Raw genomic sequence first — 23,137 nt, forward strand, 5'->3', positions numbered from 1 at the left:
AAGAAAGATAACAAAAATATATATATTTTTTTTTCATATATTTAAATTTATTTCGTAAAAGAGACAAATGCAAAAGGCGAAAGGCAACAATTCGTAAACCATTATTAATGCTTATCAAATTTGCACGATAAATACTGCTATTATGATTAAACGACGTATGTATCTTATTTATTTAAACAAATACAAAGTAATATATAAAGAGAAAACAAAAACGACAAAAAAAACAAGCAAAAAACACAACAAGAAAATCCACATTTTGAGGAAAACCAAACTCGTGTATGCATTTCAATGTATTCGATAAAAATAAACGAAAATATTCCTTTAAAGTACACCAAAAAGCTGCATTCAAACTCTTCGACATTCGCTGTTCACGGATCTTCAGGGGATTTGTCTCCGCTCTATGCGGAAGAGAGCCCCCAAAGGGGCTACAACAAATCCTGCTTATAAATACAAAACTTAGGAAGTAGTTGAACCATCCAGCTCTTCCTCCACCTCTTCAACACGCTTATGCATCGCGATGAAGCCAGCAAAGAAGGTCGAAAATGCAGCCAGGTCGACACTGTTCGTTTTCCGATAATGTACTAGCTGGAACAGCAAGACTCGCAACACATCGGGATGCTTGAGGGTGTGATTGATGAGAAGAAGTGCCTGAAACGATTCAAATGGTTTAGTGCAATAACTTTGAGCGATTGACTGGAACCCACCTCCCATGTAATCCGGAAAAGAGTCTTATTGTGAGGGCTACATACATCTAAATATCCATGGTAGATGTCTTCCATTTGGCGAGCGGGTATGTCTAAGATTTGTGTTAGAAGCATCAAAAAATCCAGCACTTTGCGTGTAGAGATCCTGATTCCATGCTCACGTGTCAGCTCGAATGCCGCGAAGTGGCGCCTGGTGCCCACATATATGTTGGGATCGGCCTCAAATATATACGCAAGTGGAAACTTGAAAAGAAGATTCTCAACCTTTACGCCCGCATCGAAGGTGTTCATTTCAAATACTGCCCTGCCGTCAGCATATCCAGAAGTAAGCTTGAAGGTGTAGCTCTTGCCACTCTCCGTCTTTAGCTGACCAATGTGGCCAAGAGCTTTCTTGTAGCTCTTTTCGAACGATTTCAACAACAACTGGGGATCAACCTTTCCGCCTTTTACTACCGGATGCTTTACATCAGCCTTCAGGTCGTGCGACAGCGTGCCTTGCACGTAGCGTCCTTCAGTCGCAGTTACCTTAAATGGCATTTGCAGCAGCAGCCCAAACTTGTAGAGTTTATGATCCTTATGCGTAGTACCTTTGGGAGGAAACAATTTGCCAAAGCTGTGTTGGATCGCTAAGAATTTACAACTTACAAGTTTCCTTCAAATTCAGTATATTGGCCCGAAAATCAGAGTTTATATCGTGGAACACTTCACATATCTTCTCGGAAATCTCTTTAGAGTCAAAGCCTAGTTGCGAAAGTGGATATTGGAACCTTGGCACATTTTCCAGATATGCCTGAAACGTATGTTCGAACATCATGCCTGACATTTTTTTTTTTTTTCGGTGGCGTGTGGCGTGTTGGGAATTCAAAATGGGAATGAAATGACAAATGTCTGCTCCTAGAGGTGTGCATGCCACCATAGGGATGGCACCTATTTTGATATCGCCCCAAAATATCGGCCAGCCTATCGGAGCTTCAAGATTATATACAATAATCGCGACAGCAAAAATGTCCAATTCTGCGGGAGCAGAATGTAGTTCCTGAAATCAGATATTAATGCTCGTATGAAACCAATAATTTAGAGTTTATGTTATTTTGGCTCGCAATTCTGGTTTGAGTTTGAAGACATAAAGGGACAAGTTGAAATTATGGGCATATGCCGCTCATGGAGTCTGGTCACACCTATGTAAACACTGATCGCCATTTTGAATTGTAGGGTGAAGCTTAATTAATTGATTATTTATTTAGAGGCTCTTCTCCTTGCCAAAAATGGTGGTCAGCAGCAGATTGGACAGCCTATTGAATGGAGTCTCGATTATCAGCGTTAGTCCAATGGCCAGAACGTAGCAAATCACCGAGTGGGCCACAGTTAGAAGGAACTGAAAAATCGGTCGAGAATAGTTATTCGAGTGTTTGTTTGTTGTGTGCTGTCTGAACTTACAATCATGGCGGCATCTGCCTGTAAGCCGCTGCTGAAGGAGTAGTAAAAGTTGAGTATGACAATGGGATTCAGCAGGTAAATGGCGTAGGTGAAGCGACTAGCACGCTGCATCGAGTTGGCCTGCAGCAGGGCAAGCAGCCAGCGCGTGGGCGCAGGTGCACGCGGTTCACTCGGTTTCGGACTGTCGCCCCAGTTGATGAGATGGCTGATGCCTGTGGCAAACAGCAGTCGCAAAAGGATCATAAAAATAGTGATTACCAGGGGCGAGGAGAGATGCGCGCCCAAAATCTGATGCGTGAGCCACAACGCAACGCAGAGCAGCCCCAGCTTGGACCACCAATTGGGCAGCAGCTGATCGAAGGGAGTCGCGCAGCCACGCGCCTGCGAATAGCCATAGGCAGCGCCAACAATGTAGGGCAGCAGGCGGACAATGGGACTCACGTAGAACCACTCCGCCGTGTGGAAGAACGACTCGAAATGGCCACCCACATTGAGGACATTCATCATGACAACCGTGTAGCCGAAATTCCCCGCCATCAGCAGTGCAACCAGCCAGCGCACCACCCTCGGGTGTCGCGCGTGTGCGAAGAGCAGCAGCAGGGCCAGCATATGGATCTGCATGTCGCAGGCCAGCGACCACGTCCAGTTCCCGCAGAGCTCAACGAGGGGAAAAAGGTTCTGGATGAACAGCAAGTAGCGGTGCCAGTGCCGCGGGCAGAGCTCGTCCAACGGATCGGTGATGTGAAAAACGGACACCTGCCGCTGGTACTCCATGCTGAGTGCGGCCAGCAGCAGAATGACAAGCTGAAGCGGTGCCAGTCGCAGATAGCGATGCAGAAGCTGCCTGCAGTAGCGGTGCGCATTGCCAGCCAGGCTGTCCCGTGCAATGTTCTGCAGAAGCTGCTCGTCCCGCAGGAAGTTCGTGACGGTGAGGTAGCCGCTGATAACAAAGAACACCTCCACCACGAGTGGCACATATGTGTGCTGCATCGTCAGTGTGACTATCTTGTCGAGTATCTCCAGCGACGGGTCCACGGAGTAGTACTTGTACCACATGACATGCACGCCCAGCAGGATAAACGCCGCGCACACCCTCAACCCATTGATGACGCTGTTCTCCTGGCTGGGGTTCCCCGCCCGACGCAGGCGCCGCCAGTTGCTGGAGACATGAAAGCAGGCCAGCATGCGGGAACTGTCCGCCAAGCCACTGCTGGCCAGCACGGTGAGCAACAGCGTTCCCGCGGCCACTGCCAGCAGCAGGTGGAGTGTGCGGCTGCGGTAGAACTCCGATCGTAGTTGCGGCTTCTTCGCGTACTCCAACTGTGGACGCATCTGCCAGCGCTGGAAGCTGTGGCCCGTGGCCAGTGCCTGCCGCAGCAGCCGCTCGACTCTGGGCGTGCTGCAGCTTCGGGGCAGACAGAGACCAATGTGCAGCAATGGATCCTCCTTGATGCTCACCGACATTTGCCACGGTGATCGGGCTTTGATGTACGCCACCTGGTAGTCAAAGGGAAAGGGTGCCACCTCCTCAAGGAGCTTCGACTGTTGCGGCGTTAGTTGCTTCAGCACTGGCTCATTGACGGCACGGCAGGTGGCTGGACTGCCCAGCCAGCTGCTCTGGCCCAGCATGATGTTTGAGAAGCCCTCACCCGAGGCATCCAGAGCTGAAACAAGCAAGAGTTTGATCAGCGAATGATCAGTGAACGATCAGCGAGCGTTCAGCCTCCGATCATCGAGCGATCTGTGGGATCTTTCACTCACCCTTCAACGCCCAGTACTGGCGATCCCGCCAGGCATCCCTCAGGGCCAACAGCTCCTTCTCGCACTGGCTCATCGTTGCATTGTAGCTCTTTGGCACAGTTCTAACGATGTCCACCAGCAGGGATGTGGTGCCCCATGGCCAGCCCACGCCATCGCCCAGCACGGCAAGGACTTTAAACAGCAACAAAATTATTAGCATGGCAAGAGTCCAGCAGCACTTTAACGCTCCACGACAGACACTATGCAACTGATCGAGTTTGCTTTTGTCCGATATGCCAAAGTCTGTGCGACCCAAACCACCCCACCGGAGATTAACACTCGGTTTGGAGGTTTGGATGACCCGTAACGCTCGACTAGTACCACAAATAGCTCGCTGGCTGCACCTCGGCTGTGCTGTTATTGGATGATCCATCGACTGACCCATGTCTAAACTCGGTTTTACTTTGTTGTTTGTTGGAACGCAGCAGTCAGCTGCAGAGTGCCATACAGACCAGACCAGGCCAGGCCTAACTTTTGCTTACATTTTATCTAAAGCACATTTATGAATAATAATTATTTTAAAGTGCAATGAGGTAAAAGGTTTATGCGACCACAAAGTACAGAGCTACAGGGTAATGAATCCGCTTTCAGCTCAACATTGTGCGAGTGGATTGAGGGAATCCAGACTTTTTTTTAAAGACATTTTTTACGCCAAAGCAAAATATTTTGGCTGCGAAAATGAATTCATTTAAACGTGAAATTTCGTAATGAGCTAAATATTTTCAATTGGAAGATGAAATATATTTAATTGAAAAATTAATTATGTTTGAAAAATATCAAAATAGATTTGAAAAAAAATTCAATTTTAATATTTCCTTAAATCAAAAACAATTCCTTTTCTATAAGTTTTTATTTTGTGAATAAAACGGCGCAGGGCTTTGTTTTTTTTTTTTTTTGGCACTTTATTTTTAATTGTAATTTTAATTTGAAGTTGTTTTGTTTTTTTTTTTATTAATCAAACTTGTACAATAATATCGAATTAATATTAGTTATTTTAGTTAGTTTATCCATACAACGGTATCTATACAACAAAAACGTTAAGATTAGTATAAAAAAAAAACAAAAAAAAAAAGAAGGATCGAAATATTATAGATATTGCATTTAAGCTTAAGGCATTACTATTATAATCAACATATTATATATAGTGTAGATTACGATTGGAAGAGGCGTGGTGTGGCAGGACAGCAGGAATGGTGGCGATGCGTGGACTGTGGTCCAGATTCTCTGACCATCAATTATTTGAATTAGGTTTTTGGCCTTTTATTTTGATTTGCTGCTTGTCAAATGAAACTAAAGCCAAGGCCGGGGCATTTGTTAGCGAGTGATACAGCAAAATAGTTAGACAGAGAGAGAGAGACATGGCTGCGTAGTGCAAGTCAGTGACGTCGGGCATCGGCATGCATTGGCTCTCTAAGAACCGTGGGGAATAAGCTTTTGCTCCTCACCATGGTGAAAATACTGGCAAGGTGACATCGGGGACCACCTAGCTAGTAAATTTACCTTGGTTCAAGTCTTTGATAAGAGAGAGCGAGAGAGAGAGAGCGATGGTAGGCGATGGCAAATCATTTTCGATGGCCGGCAGCATTACGCAGCTCTATGATTGTGGCCCCAGAGCCCCGTCGCAGATGCTGCTGCTGCTGATGCTGCTGATGCTGCAGATGCTGGTGATGCGTGTGGACATGTTGCTGGTGCTGGTGCTGGTGCTGATGCTGATGCTTGGCATCCAGCTCGCTGCTGCGTCGCACAATGCTCGCCGTATCCTTGTTGAGCTCGACGGACGGTGGGGAGCGCGAGTCCAGCGAGTACTTCGGCTGCAACGGATACTTGTGGCCATTGGTGGTGGCGATGCGCGGACTGTAGTCCTCATCGCCGTGTATGACCCGGTAGAGATCTGGCGCCTGCTGGTGCAGGCCACGCAAGTACATTTGCTTTTTATCCTCCTGATATGGCAGATCCGGGTCGTCCTCGTTGCCCGTGGCTATCTTGGTCAGATCCTTCTGACTGCGGCTGATCAGATTGACAATCGATGGACTCTTGAGACCGCTCTTCAATGAGTTGTCCTTGCCAGCGAACAAATGCGGATTGGACTTGTAGTTCTGGCTCTGTCCCAGCCCCTGCTCCTGCCGCAGCTGATAGCCATTGCTGTAGCCAGGTCCTCCTCCTCCTCCGCCGCCGCCGCCGCCGCCGCTGTAGTTGTTCCTGGTCAGCTTCTCAATGTAAATGGGACTAGGATCATTGCTGCCATTCATGCCGTGCACGTTGAAGCTTTTGCTACGATTCAAGACCTTGGCATAGGTGCGTGCCGGCTTGGCCGGACCCTGCGGCATCACCTGCTGCACCTGGCTAACTCCACGTTGCTGCTGGGAGTGCTGCTGCTGCTGTTGCTGCTGCTGCTGCTGCTGCTGCTGCTGCTGCTGCTGCAGTGAGCTCGGTGCCGTGCTGGCCGTCACATAGGTAGACGTGGACCTGCCATGAGGCGGCATTGGCTTCTCCGGGCCATAGCGCTGCGTGCGCTGCTCGTGCAGCTTGCGTGGCAACGTCTGTGACGAGCGATAGTCCTGCTGCTGCTGATGGAGATTCGGCGTGGAGCCGCTGAAGCGTTGTCCATGCTTCTGGTAGCGTCCCAAAGTGTGTGACGAGGTGACAGGCGGCGGTGCCCGCGACTCGTAGTAGTCATCCTCTCGCTCACGCTCCCGCTCTCGCTCTCGCTGGTCGTAGCGCTGGCGCGGTCGACGCTCGTAGATGTTCTCCTTGCCGTACAGAGTGCTGGAGTAGGGATCCTCGCCCAGGTAGTACCGCTGCCGTGGACTGATTGTCTGCTCCAGATGCTGCAGCTGAGGATCTGCGGACTCGGCACGCTTGAAGTTCTGTCGCCCCGGCTGTGTGTGGGATATGGCTAGCGTGGATTGTGTCTCCGGCTTGAGTGGCTCTCGCTCTCGTTCGCGATCTCTTTCTCGCTCGCGATCTCTTTCTCGCTCTCGTTCCCTTTCCCTGTCTCTTCGGTGCTGATTGTCGCTGGCTGAATCCTCCGAATCGTTGCTGCTGTGACGATGTCCGCTGCCAATGTGGCCATCGATTACATTGTACTGCTGATAGGTGGTCACGCCCGGGGCACCAGCGCCACCGACTCCGCCATGAGCCTGACTGGGCGACTGCTCGCGGGACTTGCTGGATGCGGACTTCATGCGGAACTTGCGCTCGGCGCTGGCCGAGCGTATCTTGCTGACCAACTTGCGCAGCGAGTTCCCAATGACTTGACCCATCCGGCTGGGCTTGCTGAGGCCGCTGCCGCCACCGCCACCGGCACTGCCACTGACCGCAGACAGATTCGAGGTGGAGGCAGACGTGGCCCCTGGACGGAGGGTGCCCGTGCCCATGCCCGTGCCCGTGCTCACGCCTCCGCCCAATGCTGGCGGATAGTTGGACGTGGGCGCGAATCGTGTGCGCTGCTGCTGCTTCCTGCTGAGCGTCATCGTGCTGATGGGTACCTCCCGGGGCGGCCGTGTAATCAGGTAGTCCACCTGCGGCGAGGAGGAACGGCTGCGACTGCGACTGCGCGGTGGCGGCGAGTAGTCCGGCGGTGGCTCCACCGACGGCAGCGGTGCGCTCGCCTTGACAGGCACATGGACAAGGCCATGGCCATGGCTGTGCTCCACCAGTTTCTTCTCGATGGCACGACGACGCTGCGGCACTGTGGGCCTGGCCATTCCGCCCAGATTGTCCATGGCGGCCAGCGAGCTGAGTGGCGGCGTGGGAGCAACGGGCTCGTAGCTCTTCCCGCGTCCATTTAACGCTCCACCGCTGGCGGCAATCCCGTTCACCGGACGTCCGTACGCCACTCGCTTGTGTGACGGCTCCTCGGGTCGTGGCGGCATCGGCACCGGCGCTGGTCCCGGCCCGGGTATGGCCTCCAAGTCGTCGAGCGCATCGCGTGAGCCGCGCATGGATCGAGCCAGGAACTGCGAGGAGAGACTCTGCCGCTTCTGCTGCAGTATATCCTCGCGGCTCACATAGCTGTCCTTGGCCAGGCCGCTGTCCGTGCCCAGTGCCGAGCCCTGGCTGGAGGTGGGACCGCTGATCTTCTTCTTGAGTCCGTTGCGGCGTATTGTCTCCTGGAGATCCTCGCGGAATGCCTGCGACGAGAAGTGATTCACTTGGGCGCCCGCCTCCTTGCGCTCCGACCAATTGGTTATCCCTTGAAAGTACTTGGAGCGTCCAGCTGCTCCGCTCTGATTGACTGGCTTCCGCTCCAGCGTGGTGCTGGCTGGCACTGCCATAGCGGGCGGCAAGCGTTCCCTCTCCCGTTCCCGTTCCCGCTCCCTCTCTGCACTGCGGGGCAGTGTCTGCGGATGATGCGCGTGATGCTGGGACGCATGTGGATGTGGATGCTGGCTGGTGTTCAGCTGCGACTGCGAGTGCCCGTGGGCCGCCGGCTGGCTCTGCGACTTGATTGTCACATTGAAGTAACTCTTCTTGGTGGGTTCCACTTCGGCCTCGGCTTCGTCGTCGCGGGAATCGTTCGAGGCTGTCGACTCGCTGCCAAAGTGCGACTCCAGCCACTTCATGGTCTCGCCCTTGCGCGTCTCCTCCTCGCGATCAAAGTCGAGCGGCCGCTTGGTCAGTGCATCCTTGCGATCGGCCAGCAGGGCCACCTCTGCAAGGGGAAGGGCAACACAAGGGATTAACCACGGGCTAGGCTGGTGCCCGATGCTCTACTCACCCTTCTGCTGCTGCTGCTGGGAGCGCCGCAGCTTGCGCATGCGATCGGAGAGGCTGTCCCAGTCGCCGGGTCGCTCCAGTTCGCCGGGACCGTCCTTGTCCATCTGTGTCGTCTCGGCCGCGTAGCGCATCTCGGTGGAGAGCAACTTTCCGTTGGCTAGCACATCCACATGCTGCTCATCACGCTGACGGAAGAAACGTTGATTTGCCGCCGTCGTTGTCACCTGCTCCTGCGCCAGTCCGAGCTGCAGGGCCCGCTCATCCCTCTCGGGCAGCTCGTCGTCGAGTATGAGCTCGTGTTCGGTGGTCCGCTTGCTCTCCGTCACCAGTGTGCCGTCGTCCTGCGCCAGACACCGCTTCTGCGTGTCCTCCGAGTCAATGGTCTTGCGCGACTTGCTCCGATTGGCCACCACCTGCGGCCCCAGTGGCACCAGCTGACGTTGACTCTCCGGCGAACAGAGCACAGCCTCAAGATCCTCCGCTCCCTCGCGCACTGCCTTCACGTATGTCTGTTAAAGATAGAAAAACAAACAAAACAAAACAAAACTTTTGCTTAGTAAGAGTGTTAGCAACATTCTGGCAACATCAGTCCCTTCCCTTTTCTTCTCTTCCCTCTTAAAGTTGCAGCACTTCTGCAGCGTTGCAGTGAGTGCACAGACAGAGCGGAGCTTTCAGCTGGGAGCTTTGGTATTCAGAGCAAGACTCAGTCGGCGTAGGAGCAACAACGGTAAATCCATTTACTTTTTCAAGCTTCAAGCATGGATGGGGCAACGTCATTGGGTTAGCGGTAAAAGTTAAGAATGCAAACGCCGCAAAACGAATAAAAGAGACGACACTTGGATACCCTTGGATCTTCCAGCACCATAAATACATCTAATAAATGTAAATGAACAGCGATCAGTGATGGATTGCATTTATCATTGTTTTGATTTAACAATTTGCGCACGTTAACCCATCGACACATCACCACATATGTACATATATCACAAGAAAGTCCATCTCTAATGCAGAGCAAAACAAAGAGAAGGTTACAGTGGAGTGAAGTGCATTGGAGTGCGGTGGGGTTGGTATGGCATGGCATGGGCATGGGCATGATGAGTGCTAAAGAAGGGAACACTTAAGCATAGACATCTCAAGGTCGAATGGGATCGCATGGCTGGCATGGATGACAAGCAAAAGGCACGCCTGGGTGACCAGCGCTGGCCATCTCCCAGCCGAACCGCTGAAGAGATCGCTTTGTCCGACCCAAAGCACCACCCGCCCCACCGTCCACCTATCTGACTGTGTGGATTCACAACTGGTTGTTGTTGCTGTTGTCGCCGACCTTGTTTAACGGTAACGCGCGTAGAAAGTGTTTTGTTGCTGGTTTTTTGTTTTTGCTTTCAGTCTGAAACTTGATGGTCAGTCAGGCCTCAGTCACCATCCTCATACCCACACCCCCCACCCCTGCCTTTAGCTCAGCCTCTGCCACAGCATCCGCTCCCCACAGTTTTGTGTTTGTGTGTGTGTGTTTTTGTGATACGCCTTTGGGGCTTTTGTTGTTCACTCTTCAGCCCATTGATCGTTCGAACGAAATTTGCCATCCATATGCATGTCTACGAGCATCTGCGGGCACAGTGGCGGTGCAAATATTAGCAGTGATTCTTCAATTCAAAATTACACTAAAGCAAGAACAAATGAAAACTCTTTGGGCATAGTTGGAATATGTTTCTCTTAGATTTGGTTAGAGTTTTTTAAGAGTGTTTTTGGAAACATTCTGCATGAAAATCATCGAATATGAATAGTTTTGCAATGATGCCAAATCATTTACTCTTTTTGCAGCATGTGTGCTAATATTTGGAACGCTAGTGTACGAACATGTTCGAATAGGCCACAACAAATGTGTGTGACGGTGTCTGTGGGCTTTCTGCGCTGCTAGCTTCAATGACTGATCCACTGGCAGGCAAAGGCAAAAGCCAGGGAAGGCGCCTCTGCTGATGCTTATATAGAGATGGTAAAGAGCTGTTGTCGTTGTCGTTACCGCGCCAATCGATGATTAATATCAATCCGTGACGCAGAGTGCAGACAGAGACGGAGACGGACTTTACCCCTCTACCCGAGTATCAGTCTTTTTATAGCATTGTCAAGCGGTTCGTCATTGACCAAAAATACCGTAACCTAATGGGCAGCACACTGAGTATGAGCATATTGGTTTAGGGGAGACTTTGGCTTAACACTGGACCTTGGATTGACTTAACAAAAATATTATCAGGGACTATCAGAACCCTATGAGAAAAAGGGATTATAAAAATCCACAAATTGATGGGGAAAACCAAAACTTTGGGCTGAAATTCGAGTGATTCTCCGGGATTCTCATGGCGGTTTCCCAGGGTATACCTTGGTCATAGAACAGGGTATCCCCAGATCGAGTACGCACTGGTTCTTTCACGACTGTGATTTATCTTCGACTCGATTCGTTTATTGCCTTGACTTAACTTGGACGAATCTCAAACGGATTTCCAACGAAAAGAGTTGGCTGGGACCTGATGGGCCAAAGGGGCCAAAGGGGCCTGTGGCAGGGCTCCATAAATACATACTTTACATGCATGTACAACCATACCCACACACATACCCATACCCATACCTATAGCAATATTCAAATGGACTGTTGCTGGCCATGTTGCCTGGCATGCCAAGTGGCCAACCGAACCGAACAGTCGAAAAAACAAAGCCAAATGAAAGACACAAAATCGCAACAAACTAAAACAAAAAATACAAAAAGAGAAATGAGCAAATTTTCAAAGGGGTGGAGGGGAGTTGGCTCTGCGGAGTGCTGTAGCTGGAGCTGTAGCTGGAGCTCACCGACCAAGACCAAGACCAGTTTGCCTTGGGAGTTGCTCAACCTCACGGCGCTCGCTCGCGATCGATTATTATTATTGTAATTCAGTTAGTGTGCGCGGCGGCCAACGCCAACGCGCCAGCGCCAGCCTGCCACCATATGATAATGATAGTAAAGTCGATGATGAGGTTTCGGGCTGGAGACAGAGAGCCACAGCCAGGGGTAGACTGGGCGTTGGGCACTCCAACAGTGGCCGTACCACCGAAGAGAGGGCATCACAGATACCCTTTGCAGTTTGAATATATAATAAACCGCAGGAAGGACAGCTGGAGTTTGGCTTATGGACTGCAACAGAACTGCTCGAACTTTAGCATATGAATAACTATCGAAAGGATACTTTCTTTTGTTGAATTCTTTGAATAATAAGTATGAATAAAGATCCGATGGTATATCCTTCCAATTGGTTCTCTTATCAAATTGGAGAACAGCAACCCCAGTCCACTGGGGGCACTGTCCATATTCGTATGCAGATTCTGTTTCTCGAACGTCTTATAGTAGTTCTTTGGGTTTCAGAACCCCACTAACTTTCTGTATATATGATCTGTATGTATAATTTATAGGTTCAGAAATGCTCGCCTCCCTGGGGTGGGTATCTAGCCATGTGTACACTTAGTTAAACGCCCCGTTGCGAGCCCAAGTCAGAGCTCGACTTTGGGAACGAGTCTGGGAGTCCAGACTAGAGTACTGAGCGGGGTTTACTCTGGGTCTGGTTATAGTTTCCGTTGCGTGAAGTTTGCTGCCCCCTTCGGCCTCAGTGGCAGTGCCAGTGCCAGTCCCTGTTGCTGCCACAGCCACAGCCACAGCCGTTGCCCCAGCTGCTGATTGGCATTTGCTGATTAGAGTTGTTGGGGCCTGGATCGGTTCAGTTTGGTTTTGGTTTTGGTTTAGCATGTGGGCACCTAGACTCACTCGAAACGGGTTTCGGTTTGGGCCACAAGCTAGCCAAGTACCCCCACACATACACACACAGACACACAGCCACACAGACATGCTGGCAAGGGAACACACAGATACAAAGAAATACTCGAAAGATACAAGAAATGAAAATTCAAATTCCAAACACTTTTTAGCAGGGGGCCTCTCTCTTGCCTCTCTTGCCACCAGACAGACAGAGACTTCTGTGAATTTTTTGTGGCATGGACGAATTGAATGTGGCCTGGCCTGTGGCCTGGCCTGTGGCCTCCCTGCTGCCTTGCCCACTCCACACACAGCTCCCCATTCTTCTTTGTGTTTATATCTCAACCTGTGTGTGTGTGTGTGTGGTTAGGTTCATGGACCTGCCGCAGACACGCCTAGAATCCAAGCACAAGGAGCCTCCTCTCCAGCTATTGATTAAACCTGGCTCAGAACAGGTCTGCGCAGCTCGGCAGACCAGCTGCCCCAGCCCGAACCCGAACCCAAAGAGCGTACTCTCTCTCTCTCTCTCTTTCGGTCTCTCTCCCTCTCTCTCTTTCGCTGCTTCTTGTAATATTAACGACCACAACAAGAGGAGAATCATCATCAACAGACACTGAAAACCGCAGATAAATATTTCGGGTAGGACAACGTAAAAAAAATAAACAGATTTCATACTTGGTTTTTGTAATATCACTCCAGATCACATCATGTTTGCATGAAATGTATCACCTTGAAGGTAAATATAGAAGACATACGGAAACCATAAACTTTACGAAATTGAAACTAATTTTTTTTTCTTGCCGTGCAGCTTCAATGGCAAATACCTTTTTCGTTTTGGTTTGGTTAATTGCCAACTACCGGTTTAGGATGGCATTAGCTCTAGATCAGGGCAAGAGCTTTGGATTCCACATTCACATTAGGAGTCTCTTTCTCATTTGCTGATTCGATAACATCTCACCTTTGAGTATTATGCAAATTGCTGTTTGGGTTTGTTTGCTGCCCCTTCTTCTTAGTGCTCTTCCTTTTGCTGCTACTCCTTGCGCTTTTTTTGGTCACTTTGCACTTAATTGGCGCTTCTCTTATCTGTTAAACCATCCACCATCCATAGGTGGACTGAACCCACGCATTAACAGTTAAATTTAGACACAAACACAGACACGCACACGCACCTCCCACCACAGAGAGAGTTCGCGATGAAGAGAATTGTGAAGCGAGAGGAAGAGCACGAGACAAAGAGAGAGAGATAGTAACTAACGAAATCAAATCACAGAGAAGCGCCGTTGTAAACAAAACAACAAATGTACACACACCTACAACAACAACACAGCCAGATGTTAGGATATATCCAATAGGGTAATACACGGTCTATCCATCCAATGTTTCGAGCTTTTAGTTAGCTAAATCAAAGACAACAACTGTAAACCAAATGCAGAGACAGAGAGATACACGACGGACACTGCAGAGGCCGACTCCGAACCCGAGTTCGAATCGAACGCGCTAAATGCAAAACGAGTTGTGTTGTCTTGGCGCTCGCTCGGCGGCGACTGATCTGAAAGCAGCAGCGAGCAGCAGCAGCGGCAGCGGCCCGCAGCTTGAGTTGCTTTTGGGATGCAGCCAGCAGCCACCAGCAAGCAGCAACCAGAAACAACACCAATAACTTTCGAATGAGCTTAAAAGCAGCAGCAACAAGCAGAAGCAGAGATGGCGGCGCAGGTAGCGGCAGCGACCGAACAAAACAGAAGAAGAAGCAGCAAGAAAAATAAGCGCAGCTTCGGGAGCCGCAACATTGATACCCTTTGCAAAGAGAGCGCAACTAGGGCTCACTCGGGCCTAGTTTGCCTAGATCAGACACAGGTGTAAAGATGGACATGGGTATACCAAATAAATAGTTAATGCTCATCAAGAATATGATCAAGTATTCTTCAGTCTCCAGTTAGTCGCTGTGTTGCATACATCTGCCTCAAGTCATAATACCTTCACCAAGGGTACGAGTATAACAAAAACTCAACTCAACTGACCAGTGGCGCTGCCGCTGCTGGCGTCGCTGCTGTCTGCCGTCTGCCGCCTGCCGCCGTCTACATTGTGGCTTTTTTCACGCCGAATTGATTTTCAGTTATTTACGCCAATTTTCGGTTTTGCTTCTCCGCACTCCTGTCTCCGATTACACACAGCAACACACAGACGCACTCCCATGGTAATCTGTGTGCGCACAGACCTGGCTCCTGACTTCTGTTTCTGTCTGCATCTCTTCCATACTTCGGGACTCACCTGATCCGTAAAGTCACCCAAGTGCCGTATATCCTCCGTCTCGTGGTAGTCCTTGATCTCCTCGTGCGAGATGACCCGCTTGTCGTCCACCTGACGCACCAGTCCATCCACGGGCCGTGGCACCATTCGCTTCACCAGCTTTCCGCCGGATCCACTGTCCGGGCCGAAGGCCTCCTGCAGCTGGGCTAGCTGCGTTTCATTAACTGCGCCCGCCTGCAAGGCTGCCACATCGATCAGTTGGGCGTTCCCATCCAGTTCATCGGGCAGGTCTAGATCGCGTTTCTGTCGGAAGAGAGAGGGGGAATCGTCATTAGGCAACAGATAAACCGACTGCTGCGTCCAGTCCACTCACCTCAGTGGTTTCCGTCTCCTGCTTGTCAGTGTCCTCGGTGGTATTGGTGGAGACAATGGGGCCGGAGTCCTCGATGACTTTGCCATCCTGCAGCTTCACTTGTCGCTTCACTCTCGTCTCGATCTGCCTGGTCGTGGTTAGCTCTGTCTTTCGCTTCGTTATCCACTCCTCTGCAATGATCAAAAGCTGCGGTTAGAGCTTTGCGTTTCGAGCCTCTCCCAAAAGAAGACTACAGAAAGCTTTGACAGCCGATGCTCAGACCAAGCCCAAGCTGAAGGGAAGCTTTTCCGTCTCAATACTTATTATGAAAGCACAAAGGACTTTGATTGGGTTGTTGGTCAATTCCAGTTCTTTTTTTTTGAGGCTGTCATTGCCTCATTTGCATGTGGATAGAGCCCCTTTTGGAAGTTGCAACTTCTAACAAAAGAAACGGCTGGATTGAGGGGAGGGGGGAGGCACAGAGACTGAAGCGCTTCAGCGATCTGCTGCCGCTCATGAGCTGCGCTCGCCCAATTACGTAACCAAGTCCAAGTTGGTCTCTCGGCCACACTCGCAGTCTCAGTCGCAGTCTCTGTCTCAGTCTCAGTCGCAGCCGCAGTCTCTGTCCCACTCCGTTCTCTGCCTAACTGTACTTGGTGCGGTGTGTGTTTGTGCCTGTGTTGGGCAACCTGCACTCAGAGGTGGGCCAAGTGCTCTCTTCGAGCACGGACATCCGACAACTGGCAGAGCACAGATTTCTGCTCTTTTTTTGTTGTGTTTTTTCTTGTTGCATCTGAAGCCGAGTTTTTGCTTCGCTTTTTTTTGCATCGACAGCGTCTAGGCTCGCTCTCCGTCTCTGGCTGCATTGAAGCCGCTGGACCATTAAAGGTCGCTTATATAATCTATCTGCATTCGCAGCAGCAACAGCAACAGCAGCAGAAACCGAAACGAGACGTCTCGTTGTCTGGCGTCTAGGGGGGAGCTTCAAATTCGAGCCCGCAATCGCCCATCCGCTGGGCAGTCGATCGAACAAAAGTACAGTACAGACTGCCTATAGAAGACCGCACCACAGTCGAAGGTAAGCTGAGAAATGTATTTTATATTTCGCTAGAGAAAATATCAGCGATGAAGGGTTGGCCTTGGTTGGAAGAAACTTTGAGGAGATTTCCAAATTGTGTTTGAGGTTTAAAGTACAATTATTTGGGTGATCGTTTAGGGACGATTTGAAGCAAGTTTCCCATGGCAAATTATAGAAATTATATTCCAGCACAACTTCAGGAAGAACTTTAAGACTTGTTGCAGCAATAATTATACTTAGCTAATGGACAATCTAAGAGGATGAGCTAGCAAAAATGTCTACAATTGCAAGTAATTTGCTGATTTGTTGATCGGCCCCCCAAATGGGTTTCTACTGTGGCAAGTGCTCTGTCTGGTCTCGTCCCTGTCTATTGTTCGTGTACATTTGCCTGACCAGACTGTTTATCTTTATCATTTGTGCATATTGTGCATATATCCGCATTGTTGCAACTGCCTCTGCCTCTGCCTCTGCTGCGGCTCGCAGAGCACTTCATAAATAGCAGCAAAACTTTGGCAGTAACAACTGCAGCAATCACAATTAAGCAAACGAAAGGGAAGGGAACAGAAGGGTAGGGAAAGGAAAAGGGAAGAGCAAGCGGCTACACTTGGAGGTGGTTCGTTGCTTGTGGTGCAGCAGGTTGTGGCAGAGGCAGAGGCCGAGGCGGTTTCGTTTTCATTGTTCGATTCGATTCGTTTCGATGCGATCGATTGCGCTTGGGCTGACGCTAATGTTAATTTATGTATGTTGCATGGCCACGCCCACCTAACAAGCCGCGATTTGTGGCAACGATTTGGCCACAGCCACAGCCAAAGATTGCATTACACATCTGAGGCTCTGTCTGATCTGCTGCACACACTTTGGACTAATTGTGGTATCGATTATGGCTGTCAACCCATTTCCTAGCAATTGCTGGGAAGGAACTTGCTGCCACTTGCTGCAAGGAAGGTGTTTCCCAGTGTTGCACCAATTATTGTAATTTTTGCTCATAATCTCCGCCCGTTTGCATATGGGCAAATGTCGTCGCTGGCTTGTCAGGCTGCTGGCCGCCTTTCAGTTGATTTTTTAATGATTTGCTAACGTGGGAAATCTGCGCAGTTTTCTGTCTCAGTGCTGCGCTTTTCCATGCATTTCCATTTGCATTTTGCTGCTGCTGCTGCTGCCGCTGCTGCTTGTTATTTCTAATTTTTTACACGTTTTTCACTCTGGCTCTGGCTCATACATTTTTCAGTAATCGACTTATTGTTGGCTGTTGCAGCTGGCAGTGGCAGTTGGCGCCTTTGTGTTATGTTAATCACATAATTAAATCAAGACTTTCCTTCTATAATTTCCGCAAGTGGTGCCCCCGGAGCGATTGCAAGGGAGCGTTAAGGAGTTTGCGATTAGCTAGCTGCATTTTCAATATGGGAAGGGATTTCTCTTTCATGATCTTTCACTTTCATTTCCCATAGGTGTTCCTTTCCCCCACACCCCCCCACTCTGTCATCCCACCCGTCGCATTTTGCTCAAATATCGATCTGATTGAGTCGATTCCCCGCTGACTCCCTGACAATCGATAGCCGAGTGAGTAATCGAGCTCCCCCCATCTCTAGCTGTGATCTCACGCCCCGCTGGATCGCAGGTTTCGGACAACTCGATGATGTCAGTGGATTTGCTCATTGCAATTGATTTGATAGATCGATCAGCATATAATGAACTGATAAATAGAGGCTTATCCATAAGGATGGCATATCCTGGCAGATCAACGATTTTATTCACTTGAAGCAATCAATTATGATCAAATGTTAGCCCGTTTGGATCCCTCACTCACCTTCTTTGGTTATAGCTTCTGTATCGCAATTTGTTGCCGCTGCCTCGTTGCTCTCCTCGTCGTCTTTGGGTTCGAATTCGACCTGCGAAGTATCAATGTCGTAGAAATTAACGCGGGTCACGTGACGCACGTAGTCAGTGGTGGTGGCGGTAGCTGTGGTTGCATTTGCATTTGGATTGAGATTGGGACTGGTGATTGCTTGGTGGTTAGTAGTGTATCTGACGGCGGGCAGTAATGGTTGCGTGGGCACGGCCTGGCCCTGGACACGCAGGACGATTGCTGGCCGTTGCAGAAGGGCTGCTGGGTGTCCGTGGGCGCGCGGTGGCTTGGGCACGGCATTTGCGGGCTGCCGGACCGGCACCCATCTTCCCTGGGCAAAGGCAGGGGCTGGCAGTGCTGCTGGCTGCTGATGGCTATGACTATGACTAGGTCGGAGGACGGGACGGGGTGGCTGCTGCTGCTGCTGCTGCCGGACCTGATGCTGTCGCTGGAGATAGCTGGCCGGTATGGCCGTGTCCCCCGTGGATGCCGACGAGGACTCATTGCTGCTGCTGCGATCGGTGCAGTCCGAGGGTTGTGGAGGATCGTGCTTGGGCGGTGCCTGTGCCTGTGCTTGTGCTTGGATGTGGGCGTGACTGCTGCTGCTGCTGATGCGGCTGCAAGTGCATGGCGACAGTAGGAGGATCACCACCATTCGATCATCTGGCGGTGGCGGTTGCTGTGGCTGTGCGCTTTCTGCTGACTACATCTGCTGCTGCTGCTGCTGCTGCTGCTGCTGCTGCCTCTGTCCCAGCCCGTGTTCGGCGCCAGCTCTGGTCCCAGCTGCCCGTGGCAACCACGCGATAAGTACTTTGGCTTGTGAACTTGCTCTGCAGCGGATCCCGTTCGCATTGGCCACGCAAAACATCTCAGAGCGCGACTCCTTCAAAAGTGACCAAAACTCTGCCGACTTGCGAGCCAAATCAAAGCGGAATGAGAACAACAAAATTTAGCCATAAGTTATGGACATTCCATACATATAAACATGTACTCGTACATATGTATATGGTGAGTGAGAGAGAGAGAGAGAGGTGATGCCAGTAAGGGCTGCCGATGGGCGTTAAACCCACCAAGCGTTAAGGCCCCAAACTGGCCATGTGCAGCTGAGCGAGTGCCGCGCCACAAGCTCATTAAGCCGCCAGTGGAATTAACTGGATCTGGGACTGGTACTGGCACTGGCACTGCTGCTGGGACTTGCTCAGCGAAAATCAGAGAACAAAACGCGTCCGAAACTCAACTCAAAGAGCAGAGTTCAGGGCGGCCAAAATGGACACAAATAAACTCGATGTCAGTTGGGTTTGAACTGTGCCCAAAATGCGGACAAAGGTCAGACAGCGTGTGGCCACAGACTGCTGCCAGCACACCCTTCCATTTGATCCCCTTCAACTAACATCCTTAAGATGGTTTTCCCATGGCTCTACATTCGCTTATGTATGCAAATATGTAAATATGTATGTAAGCGTATGTACACCAATGTAATGTCTTTATGGCAACCACTGAATGACCTACATTATCGCTGCTAACCATCCAAAATGGATATCCAACATCGGACAATCGCTTATCTGTCGGCACTTCCTATGGACGGGGCACATCTCCCACAGCTTGCCCACCAATTTGTTGCTGCCGCCGTGGCTGTTGTGCGAAAACGATTCTTGAATTGACAATTAGGCGGCAGCGAGCAATAAATCTGAAGAGTGAGTGCCATTGTTGTTGGGTTCTCTTGATTTGCTATTTTCGGTTTTTAGCGATCGATTTGGTGCTGCCAACGGTGCTGGGGCCGGGCCGGCTCAATAAGCATTCGTTGAAGCCGCAAAAACTGACGTCAGACAGCAGACCGACACAACAACAATTAATTGTGGCTGCAATTTGGCCATTTTAGTAATTGTTTCCGGTCAAAAGCGACTTGTTGGCTGGTTGGTGGATTGTTGGTGATTGGCATATGGATGGTTATGAGCAACAACAATTGTCAGCGAATCGCAGAGAGAGCGAAGAGAGCGAACAGGGAATATGGAGGGAGAGGCTTGGCTTCTGTCTGTCAACGCTTAAGGCGCGCTGGCTCCCTCTTTTGGCGAGGGGTGGAATTGGGGAGTGGCCAGCTGTGAGTCAATCAACTCCACACTGAGCTTTGATGCCCACATTCTCCCCACCCCCCGCCAAAGGCGCTCCCACAGGAAAGGGTATTCATCGGCTCTCTTTGTGGCCTGCTGCTGGGAGCTGAATTTAGATTTGTTTTGGAGTTTGGCACAAAGTCTGACAACTCCGAATGCAATCTCGCAGTGCCTTTTACTTGACCCAAAAGCAGCAGCAGCAGCAAAAGCAACAACAACAACAAAAACAACAGCAGCAATGACAACTTCATGTGAGAATGCTTCAAGCTGAGACAAAGTTGGAGCCGAGCCCACAAGTCACGCACTGGTCAACGACGAATAGGTATCCAAACAGGCCCCCCCTCTCGACGCAGCCATCCCCTACCGCATTGTTGTTGCAGCTAATTCACGCCTTTTGACCATACAAAGACATTGAATTGTGGTAGCAGTCCAAAACTAAACAAAATAACAAACAAAGTTTCCTTTTAGAAGAGCTCGCAACCAAATCACAAATAGTTCAGACCTGCTGCACACTGCTTCCCTCTCTCCCCCCCCCTCTCCCACTCCCACTCACACTCCAACGACAACGCTGCTTACCCCCTAAAATCAGCAGCAAAATACAACAAATAAACAAGTTGAAAGAGCGGAAGAGGGAGAGGGCGACAACAACAGTTGAAGCTCTTTGAAAAAGGCAGCCACACTTAACCGCAAACTAACGGCAACGGCGAACAGCGAGACAGTGACAGGAATAGAAACAACAACAGCAACAACAGCAACAGTTGTGTTGTGGGTGCTTTGCAGCCTCCCTCCTCCCTCCACCCTTTCCACCCCACGATCTACCACTTTGTCAGCCCGCCTGCTGCCCGCCCGCACGGTGTCGCCGTCCACTTTGTGTGTGCAGGCTATGATTTGTTGCATGAGTGTGTTTCTCATGGCTGTTGCTGTCTCGATACCCTATCGACAAGAAGGCATGGTGATTAACACTTACTTACATTCAGGTATTCCCGAAGCACAGACACAAATTTGATCAAACTCGTATGACAATAACCTAGAGCCAACACATGCATGTCTGACAAACATGTTTGCGAGGGTAGGGTATTAAAGGCTGCGGCGAAACCAAACTAGCCTTCCGTTTCTGTTGTTATTTCTCTCGGACTTGGAACTTTTTAATGGTGGGAAAATATTTGCGCCTTATGGCCGCCATGGTGGTGGCGGTGGAGCTGCAATATTTCTCTAATAGGAACTAGGAACATTGGGATTGTTGCGTACACCACTCGATCGAGAGCAAGGAGGAGTAGGGGAATGATGTAAATAACGAAAATACGCTCCGTTGAGAGAGAGAAGAAAATGTAGTACGAAATAAATGTACAGCCAATATGCAGTTAAGAGAAACAGCAACAAATGTCACGACAGAAGTGCAAAGAAAAACGAGACGAAACGAGGCGAGCAGCAAAAGTTATTCAGCCAGAGTGGGGGGTGGGGAGTGGGGAGTGCAAGAGTCGAGCTAAAGATTAATTTTTCGCACGTACTAAAGCCAGAGCCGAGCCATGTACGCGAGATAGAGCTGGCAGCTGGCAGCCAGCGGGGCACACACACACACATGGATGGATGCCCTAAGCAATGGACAAAATGGGAATGGGTCGCATAAATCTCTCCTCTCTAATTCGCTCCCACCCCAAGCGTACACACGTCAACCTGCGCGATCATCACTGCGTGGACACCCTCTGGGCATGGATCAATTCCTCCATCCTCTCTCTCTTTCTGTCTCTCACTCTCCTGAGCTCTCCTGAGTCTCCTCTCACCGTTCTCTCTGGGCACCAGCACACACGAACACACTCTTTGGCGTTGTCACACTTTGCACTTTGCCTTTGCCATTCAGGCCGAGGGGCAGCAGAAATAACAATTAGCAAACAAAAATTACAAAAACAACAAAAACCGCAAATTGTGCAATAACAATTAGCAATAAATACGAGTAGGTATCGCTCTGGCGCACTTTTGTTCGTTTTTTCTGGTTCGAATTTAAACGTTATTAAATGAAGCGCAGCCCCACAACAAAATGCAACAACAAAAAAAAACAGAAGAACAGCCGCGCAACCGAAGCCCGAAAATCAAACAACAAGAAATTAAAAACCGACGGTAAACAAAACGCGCGCGACGGAGCGCTGCTGAAGGAGAGCGCAAGCGCGAGTGCGAGTACGAGCGAGAGCTTCGATGGCGCGCCTACGACTGGGGTATGGCGGCAAGCTGCACCGTTAGTTTGTTACACCTGAACTGAAAAGTTTTTGGGCCCAAGCCGCCGCCGCCGCCGCTGCCGCCAATCATTGTGTTTTTTTTTCCCGCGACGCGAGAGCTTTGCCACTGCCACCTTACACAAAAGTAACCAAGTATTTATGTAGATATGTACGTAAATATATATGTATGAGTGTACATGGTGTTCGTGTATGTAGCGGGTTAGGGGGTGGCATGGAAATATGTGCAAATGCAGCCACAGGTACCAGGGAGTACTCTGTACTTACCAGTTCATTTTGCTCGTCTTTGGAGCCAGCTTTGGATTTGATGGTCTTGCTCAGAGCCATGGCGTTAATGGAGCTGCCACCACCAGCAGGAGCTTAGATCCACGCTTTGTTTGTCTCCTTTTGTTGTTGTTGGTTCTGTTGCAAAATTTACTTCTTGTAACTCAACAGCAATAAACTTATTCTGCAGTTGTAGACCGAAAGCTTCTCATTGGATTGCGACTGTGCTTAGCCGAGGTTTCAATCCAATGTTGCGCCTGAAAGTATGCAGCGAGTTAATACACCAAAGAAAGAGAATCAAAACAATAAACATTAAAATGTTTCAAAGGCTATTGATAGCTTGAAAACTTAAGCACTTAAGCACTTAATACACTTATTATTGTTTTTAAAACAACAAATTTTAAATTATTTTTGTGTCATACTTATAAAAGTGCTCATTTTGCTCAGTTGATCATTTGGATAACTTTTGCCTGTACTAAAATATTGCACTTAGCTTAATGTCTAATACAACAAATTGGTGCTTTTTCGACCTCCCGATATTGAAATAAAGTCCTTTTTCATACAAGTACAATATTCAGC

The 23,137-nt window shown here is 49.8% G+C and overlaps 3 protein-coding genes across 5 annotated transcripts; all 3 read right to left on the minus strand.

Moving 5' to 3' along the window:
- Nucleotides 1-89: 89 nt before the first annotated feature.
- LOC117903741 lies at nt 90-1,679 on the minus strand. Its single transcript, XM_034816107.1, has 3 exons — nt 1,350-1,679; nt 705-1,291; nt 90-648 (listed from the first exon to the last, which is right to left on the minus strand). Exons 1-3 carry the CDS (start codon nt 1,618-1,620, stop codon nt 457-459), a joined length of 1,050 nt encoding a protein of 349 aa, XP_034671998.1. The 5' UTR covers nt 1,621-1,679; the 3' UTR covers nt 90-456.
- Nucleotides 1,680-1,916: 237 nt separating this feature from the next.
- LOC117903726 (nose resistant to fluoxetine protein 6) lies at nt 1,917-4,294 on the minus strand. The gene is made up of 3 exons (XM_034816078.1): nt 3,903-4,294; nt 2,142-3,805; nt 1,917-2,079 (listed from the first exon to the last, which is right to left on the minus strand). The coding sequence occupies exons 1-3, from the start codon at nt 4,099-4,101 to the stop codon at nt 1,945-1,947; spliced, it is 1,998 nt and encodes a 665-aa protein (XP_034671969.1). The 5' UTR covers nt 4,102-4,294; the 3' UTR covers nt 1,917-1,944.
- A 611-nt stretch (nt 4,295-4,905) lies between these two features.
- Nucleotides 4,906-22,729, minus strand: LOC117903725. 3 transcript variants are annotated; one of them, XM_034816076.1, is made up of 8 exons: nt 21,848-21,979; nt 17,920-18,868; nt 15,056-15,225; nt 14,704-14,985; nt 8,662-9,169; nt 6,356-8,595; nt 5,606-6,304; nt 4,906-5,572 (listed from the first exon to the last, which is right to left on the minus strand). In XM_034816076.1, exons 2-8 carry the CDS (start codon nt 18,611-18,613, stop codon nt 5,504-5,506), a joined length of 4,662 nt encoding a protein of 1,553 aa, XP_034671967.1. In that variant the 5' UTR covers nt 18,614-18,868; nt 21,848-21,979; the 3' UTR covers nt 4,906-5,503. The 3 variants fall into 3 exon arrangements, with proteins under 3 accessions (XP_034671967.1, XP_034671966.1, XP_034671968.1); XM_034816075.1 differs by having other exon boundaries at nt 4,907-6,304; nt 21,848-21,978; XM_034816077.1 differs by lacking the exon at nt 21,848-21,979 and adding an exon at nt 22,562-22,729 and having other exon boundaries at nt 4,911-6,304; nt 17,920-18,001.
- Between the last annotated feature and the right edge of the window lie 408 nt (nt 22,730-23,137).

The sequence above is a fragment of the Drosophila subobscura genome, chromosome A (assembly GCF_008121235.1).
Source record: "Drosophila subobscura isolate 14011-0131.10 chromosome A, UCBerk_Dsub_1.0, whole genome shotgun sequence".
Classification (NCBI taxonomy): Eukaryota; Metazoa; Arthropoda; class Insecta; order Diptera; family Drosophilidae; genus Drosophila; species Drosophila subobscura.